At 43.1% G+C, this 8,196-nt stretch overlaps 1 protein-coding gene across 1 annotated transcript in view; it reads left to right on the top strand.

The window, feature by feature from the left end:
- The window catches only part of LOC112230096 (xylosyltransferase 1-like), a 133,085-nt gene extending 127,800 nt beyond the window's left edge, over positions 1–5,285 (top strand). The window contains exon 11 of the mRNA XM_042310759.1: positions 1,628–5,285. Coding sequence (XP_042166693.1) covers positions 1,628–1,965 — 338 coding nt within the window. The 3' untranslated portion in view covers positions 1,966–5,285. The remainder of the gene's footprint in view (positions 1–1,627) is intronic.
- The last annotated feature ends 2,911 nt before the right edge of the window (positions 5,286–8,196 follow it).

Genomic DNA, 8,196 nt, shown 5'->3' on the forward strand with positions numbered 1-8,196 from the left:
TCTAACAGCCTCTAGCCTTCCCATAGAGATTTACAACCCTGAATATCTCCAGGTCTTTCTACTACACGTAGCCTTTATGGTGTGTCTTCTGTTGTTGCCCTGGCTTAGCGGTGGCACCGTGGGCCCTCACACACACACGTGCACACACGCGTACACACACACACACACACGCACACACACACACACACACACACACACACACACACACACACACACACACAGTAAAGTCGGTAGTTGGCACCGGGCAGTGGCAAGCTTGGCAGAACAACCAGGTGTCTGACTGCATCTCTGTCGCTAGCCCGTGAAAACGCTAGCGGCTAACAGCAGGGTGCGAACCCGGCACAGGCAGAGAGAGAGAGAGAGAGGAGAGGAGAGCTGGGCTAGCGTACGATAGCCAGGCTGAGGAGGGATGGCAAGCGCCCCGGTGTTAGGAGCACTGAGGAATGTACAGCTTTACCTTCAGGGTGGAGGAGTTTTAGGGATGAGGTAATGGTCTCGTCTCGTCTCTGCCCCCTAGCTTCCAATGGCTTTATAAAAAGACACGAGGAACAGTTGTTGAGTTGTTTTACCAATTTGTGGCTTAGGCAATTATTTTATCTCTTGAGGGTATGAAGAGGCTTATAAATGTATGGTCTGTGAGAAGATGGTCCTATCTGCCCCCTAGCTTCCAATGGCTTCATAAAGAGACACTAAGTGCAGTCATTGAGACACGTGGTGCAGTCTCCCACTTTGTGGCTTAGGCTTACCCTAGAGAAATCAATAGCATGTAATTAAAAGTTTGGTCTCATCAAATGAGTTCACAGTTCCATTCCACCCTTTACAATCAAGTCAAAGTGGTTCGACTGATTTTCCTACTTAGATTCCCCATTGATGACTCTGTTTACCTGCTCATTTATGAACACTATCTCCAGGACAGTCTCACCATAAAACATGAGCAATCCATTTATGAACACTATCTCCAGGACAGTCTCACCATAAAACATGAACAATCCATTTATGAACACTATCTCCAGGACAGTCTCACCATAAAACATGAGCAATCCATTTATGAACACTATCTCCAGGACAGTCTCACCATAAAACATGAACAATCCATTTATGAACACTATCTCCAGGACAGTCTCACCATAAAACATGAGCAATCCATTTATGAACACTATCTCCAGGACAGACTCACCATAAAACATGAACAATCCATTTATGAACACTATCTCCAGGACAGTCTCACCATAAAACATGAACAATCCATTTATGAACACTATCTCCAGGACAGTCTCACCATAAAACATGAACAATCCATTTATGAACACTATCTCCAGGACAGTCTCACCATAAAACATGAACAATCCATTTATGAACACTATCTCCAGGACAGTCTCACCATAAAACATGAACAATCCATTTATGAACACTATCTCCAGGACAGTCTCACCATAAAACATGAACAATCCATTTATGAACACTATCTCCAGAACAGTCTCACCATAAAACATGAACAATCCATTTATGTCCCCCTCTTTCTCTCTCTTCATCTCTCTCTTCATCTCTCTCTTCATCTGTCTCTTCATCTCTCTCTTCATCTCTCTCTTCATCTCTCCCGCTCGCTCTCCCTCCCTCCCACCCCCAGAGGACACGCTGAAGCTCCACAACGGACCAGCCAAGAACAGTTATATGGAGCAGAGCTTCCATGGCCTCAACCCCGTGCTCAACATCCCTGTACACCTGGGTCAGGTGGAGCAGGCTAAGCGCAATGCCGCCCTGACTGGCCCCGCCTTGGAGCACTGGGTAGACGGCCTGGTGGGTGCGATGTGGGAGGCTGGGGACGTGTGTTCCACCTCCATGACAGGGGGACCAGGAACATCCTGCCCCGTCATGCAGACCTGCGCCAAGACCCCCTGGAGCTCACTCAGCCCCGACCCCAAGTCCCAGCTGTTTCCGCCGCACGCCGACGGGCGCATCAGGTAGCAGTGGCGCCTCCGGCTGGACGGGAGGCCACACTGCCGGTCTTAAGTTTAAATAATTTATTTTTTAAGTCTCCTTTTTTTTTCAGTCGACGTAATGGATCAGAAAAGAAGAGAAAAGACGGAACGTTGAAGAGGAAGAGAATGTCTGGGGAAGGTTCTGTGGTGTTTCAGACTCCTGAAGTCTTCCTCTTTGGGGTTTGTGCCGGCTTTGTCGTGTTCTGTTTCCCAATGTATTCATTTTAATCTCGCCGCTGAGTTTACTGTGATTGATGCTGTGTCCGACGTGGAGACAAATGTTGCTTTGCCAAGCACCTAGTAAGGCCGCCTAGTCTGCTGCTAAATGGAAGAGCGATTGAGAAGTCAGTCAGAAGTCAGAGTGTTCAGGTGGAACAGGATAGTCGACACTGGTAGTGGACCAAGTTCTGGGCCCGTATTCACAAAGCCTCTCAGAGTACGAGTGCTGATTTAGAATCAGTTTTCTCTTTTAAATCATAATGAATATGACTATATAGACAGGGCGGGACCTGGTCCTAGATCAGCACTTGTACTCTGAGGTGCTTTGTGAATACGAGGCCTGCTACTCAAGGTTGGTTTGGCCTACATGTAGGGGGATAGACTGAACCAAAACCTCGGAGGGTGTCGCGAAGATGTATCTTTTTTTTGAAAAGCTACATTCTTTGCCTCGATCTTTGCGTATGACTGACAAAGTTACTATGGCACAGCACTACTTATTGACCTTCAGTGCCTGAACAGGAGAAAGGTGTGTGGGTGTGACTGGACTATGGAGAGGCATTAGTGCCAGTAGAAGTTGAATTCAATTCATGAATGATTGAAACTAGATTCAGTTTCTATTGGCACTGATATCACTCCATACTGGACAGCCTGGAACTTGAAATGAAAGTATATCAGCTGTGCTTTCGCAAGAAAGACATTCTCAAGCTTATTTTTTCATTTCCTTTTCTAAGATTTTTTGTTCATTTGTTTTTAACGACAGTTTATGTTGCAAGTATGAAACAGAATATGTCTCAAAGTTATTGTCGAGTGAATGGAGTGAGTTGTCCACAAGTTGCTATTTATTTATAAGTTTATATAAATACAGAATATTTTTAGTCAATGACTAAATGACTACAACGCTGCTTTGGCAGCTCGATAAATATTTTTTTGTAAAGAGAAACTGCCTTTATTTACAAAGGCCGATGCCCCAATGAACCTGTATACCTATTTTGGGCGCAACAAACCTAATGCCCGCCTGTGTGTCCGTGATGTCCAGTCTGAATAGCTCTTCCTGTCTTGGTTCTTTTGTTGACTGTTTGCCAAGTCTTCATCACACGGGGAAACACCCAGGACTGAAAGGTCACAGAAAGGTCAGCTTCCTCCTGACAAACTCCCTAACAGAGAAGTAAACAAAAAAAGACAGAAACTCTCCAAAATGTGTGTTGAAGTCATTTCGTGGTGATGTTACATTTCCTACTCGGTTCCGTGTCAGTACGAGGATGTTAGTGATTGATGATGCTGTTCATGCTGTGGCAAAAATGGAAACAAATAGTGAATTATATCTTGTATCTTGATCAAGGAACTGTTGGATTGGGCCCAGGCAACTTTGGTTTTCACCTGTTCTACTACATGCTAAGTTCTTTTGCTGCCATCAAGACTCTCTCTCAGTTGACCACAGTTCAAACATAGCCTATAGCACAGTGCCCCCTTCTCCAACCACCATGGAGGGTAACTACGATCTGCCGCTTCGCTTGTTTGGCTTCAACTCAATTCTCCTCACAACCTAATTTGGTCCCAATTTAGAATCCAATCTGTGATTGTCAACATGATTTGGCAGTCAAACGTGCTAAGTGAACGTTTTCACCAGGGCTCATCAGCGATCATTAGTGAGTTAATCAATGGCCCAAGTTCACCTTGAACCTTGTTGGATGTATCGATCCTAATAAGTGTCAGTCCTGTCACTCAAACTCTAACTGTTGTGTGTTGTTGACATGGTTACAAAGAAGGGCAATTTTGCCTATATAGGGCTCGCCAGCTTCTAGTGCTAAAACCCAGAAGTGAGTTACCTCTGGTTCGTTCAGCCTTTCCTATGGGGAAAGAATGGGGTTTTGGGATAAACACTGAAAATAAGGTCAGAGGTTAACAGAGGCTTAGGAGTTCTTATACAGTACACTTTGTTCTATGAGATAATATCAGTCAGTTAACATGACCATTATTCATGTGCTTTTTTTATTACATAAATGCTTCAAAATTCACAAAGTGACGTTAGCTGATGAAGATGATCTCCTAGAACAAAACGTACAAGATCTCCTAACTCTGTGTTTACCACAGACCTTATTTTCAGTGTTTATCCAAAAACCCTACAAAATTGCCATTCATTTTCCCATAGGCTTTGTCCAACAAACCATGGCGGATTTAGTGCCTACAAAAAGACGCCATTACTATTTCTCTGTATTAGCTAGCTAGCTAATAACATTAGCAGCTAGATACAGATATGACCCTGACCTCCTTTTACTGGCAGTGCCATTATCACATTGAAACAAATACTTAAATTGACGAATACTTTGCCCATTGTTCAAAAGTACAATTATCATTCTCGAGAAGTGAATTGAAATATGTTACTCGATGTAAAAGTCCTATTTTGTTACAAAAAAATGAAGAAAATGTACATAAATATTTTGTATTGAAAATATGTTTAAAACTCATTCAATGTAAATACCGATGCAGTGTGGAAAGATTATGAAGTGGAATTATAGTAAAAGAAGAACTGATAGCTAGTGTTACTTGTTGCTAGTTGGCCACAGAGTGATTTTAGGTACATAACCTGTTGCAATGTTTTGGACAGATCTAAGGAGTAAGGAATGACTCAGAATTGGGTAAAGCTTTTAATATTATTCTTCGCCTTTCAGAGAACATCATGACAGATTGTTGTTCTCTCTGCTGGAATGTATTGTTGAGCAACTGTTGCACAAACGTCTCTGAACTCAACGTTTCCCAAAGCTTCTGGGGAAACGTCAAAGTTTCCTAAAGTTTCAGGGGGAAACTCTGTGCCTTAGCCATCTATCTATACTCCTGCCTAGGGGACTCTTCAAACGTTCTGTCCATCTATGAACATTAAATTGTTATGGTCGTTTTTACTTTCCACAAAAAGTGAAAGAAGAGCACCAAGAGTTAGTCGACGTGATTTGATGAAATCTGTAACACCAAAAAAGATGTCCTCTGTTGTAAATACCACGCCTTCTTGTCTTCCGCTTTTACTTTTGTGGATTTTTTTTTTTGTTGGTACATTTTTCTCTAACTGCTTTTTTTTGAAATAAAAGAGCTCTCTCTAAATCTTGTCTTGTTATTGTGTGGCTTTTTATGCTTAAACACTTCAAGTTTATGACACGAGTTGTCACGAAATCCTTGTAACACATGTCCTTCTCAATTATTTATGCACGTTTAAGTAGCCATAATTGCATTTTACTGTGGAAACAAAGCGTCAATTACACCACAATTAAAGTGATAGCACGGTCAAACAGTTAAGTCATTCCCACAGTTGTTTAATAATCACCCCAGCTTCACCCTCTTAAGTATTTGTTTCATTACCTGAAGTTGCTTCCACATGTTTTCCATGACTTAACTGAAGAATCAACCTGCCGTCGTCAGCTGTTGAGCACCAGAGACGCATGCACTATGCATGTGGCAACTCTCCCGTTTTCAGCCTATTGACAGAGAGTAGAGAGAGTTCAGGCCTTAAACAAATACTGTACCATATGTCTCAGAGGCAGGCAACCGTGTGTAGATATAAAACAAACCACCTCAAACACAATATGCAGTAGCCAGAGATTCGGCTTCCCCTTTGCCTTCCAGAGATCATACATCTAGAAAACAGGGGACCTCACCAACAGTCAAACAATCCTCTTTCAATGTGCTGTGCGATGAATGATGCCACCGTCGTTTGTGGAGGTCTGACCAGAGAGAACCACTTGGGGATTCTGTGATCGTCTTCCCATCCTTCGTCATCAGAACAGAATAGGGGGTTCTGTTTGATCCTCCCGGGCCTCTATCATCACACACACACAATCATCGCACACATCTTCCCGGGCCTCTATCATCACACACGATCACAGGGTGTACTGAGCCTCTGACAGGCCCAGATCAAAGGGACACTACGGACCATAAGATCTCACGACGCTCCCACAAGGCTCCGAACATGCTGGATAATTAGTCCAGGGTGACTGGAAGGAGAGAGTGTGTGTTTGTGTGTCTGTGTCTGCTTAGTGAGTGTGATATCACATCTGTGAGGAGTGTGTGTTTTAGGGGGGGGGGGGTCCCATCTGTGTGAAGAGTTTCTAACAATGTACATAAGCCACATCTTGCAGAGTAGTTTTATTCACTATCTCTGACATGAAACAAACCCGTAGGTCTCATCCAACACATGTAAAACATGACAGTGAGACAAACGACAGCGGTATCACTGTCTCTCCTGAGGCGCATCACATTAATGTGACAGCAAACGTTTAAAAGGTGTTCTAATAAAGTTCAGAGATTAAAGCGGAATGTGAACAGCATCACACATGAAACAGCTGAGGAGCTAATGACACAAGCAGCGTATCCCTACAGGTGTTGGGACTAGCACACAGACATGCTATTGTGCTTAACGTTACATTTTGCTGATGTGTACTATTATTGTGGGTCAAAATCGAATGATTATGTTTGAAGATGTTTTCGTCTTTAACGTGGTATTTGTCATAGGAGCAGGGTTTCAAGTAAGGCGGTATGGTCCGGTATGGTGTCCAGGCAAAACAAGGTGTGACTTTGTCTCCAATACAAGAAGTGAAAGGTTACATTTTACCCCACCTCCCGGGTCAGAGCATAACACAGCTTGGGGTGAAATGTAACAGTTTTAAAATCATGCTTAAATCATGACATGCAACAACATACTGAAAGCCTTTATCGAGAACATGAGAACAACATTGCCATGTTTAACATTTTGTGTGGCAGAAATAATAAAGTCATAAAATGTATATTATTTTTACTGTCCCTTCTCGACTAACAACATCTGACAACAACTGAAGGTTTGCTCTGTGTGTGTGTGTGTGTGTGTGTGTGTGTGTGTGTGTGTGTGTGTGTGTGTGTGTGTGTGTGTGTGTGTGTGTGTGTGTGTGTGTGTGTGTGTGTGTGTGTGTGTGTGTGTGTGTGTGTGTGTGTGTGTGTGTGTGTGTGTGTGTGTGTGTGTGTGTGTGTGTGTTTGAGAGAGATAGAAAAGTGGTGTGTGTGAATGTTGTGACAGTGGCATAGTGGTCCTGGGGTACAGGCTTGGTGGGACCTTAATTTGCATTCCCAGCACTGCAGCCAGACCTGTGGTGGTTAATTTCTGTATTACCAAATGAGGAGAGAGACAAACTTCACATACCAGTCAGAGTTATACTTAAACTCCATCTTTAATAATAAGAGTTTCGCAATAGCAATGGCTTTCAATAATGCGCCATTATCTAACGAACCATTGAAAGTGACAACACAAAAGTACAAAGATCTTTTATAGCCAAGATACACCCCTCTCATGACAAACCACATATATTAGGAACACTTCACCAAGGGATATTATAATTGAGAAAGGAGTATCCCATAGCCAGATAGCATTCGCTATAAATTATCGTTCAGTTTGGTCCCTAAGACGAGGTTCTAATCTCGTTCCTGGTACTTCCTAGCACAGAACCATTACCTCATCCAATGGCATAACTCAATTGTCAACTCTAGATACTCCCATCTCAAGTAAAACCCCTTCTTGACCCCTCTCCTGGACAAGCTCACTTAGGGGAGTGAGCCTCTAGGTCATACACTGTCCCAGGATAAGTGTAACATCAGAGAGGACATACAATGGTTCCAGACACTGCCATACACCTCCCCCCAATGTCAAAGGAGGGAGTGACTTGCGCAGAGACATTGTGGATACAAGTAATTGGTTCCCCATTAATCACGCCATCCCATCACATGGTTTAAGAATAGGTAAAGACACATTCACATATGAAGACAATGTTCCATCCTGTCCTCTTCCCTTTCTGATATTCTGAATAGCACCAGAGACATGTAAAAGACAAGCCTGAACTCTCCCCTCTCTGGGCCCCAAGTGACTGAGCCCCAGCTGAGGGAAGAAGTACAACTGCCAACACCAGAGTCCAAAGGGATACATTCTAATAACAAGTATATCACATAAGCATATTATGCAGATAAGACATCTTAATTATCTATGTTA

The sequence above is a fragment of the Oncorhynchus tshawytscha genome, linkage group LG32 (assembly GCF_018296145.1).
Source record: "Oncorhynchus tshawytscha isolate Ot180627B linkage group LG32, Otsh_v2.0, whole genome shotgun sequence".
In the NCBI taxonomy this organism is placed as follows: Eukaryota; Metazoa; Chordata; class Actinopteri; order Salmoniformes; family Salmonidae; genus Oncorhynchus; species Oncorhynchus tshawytscha.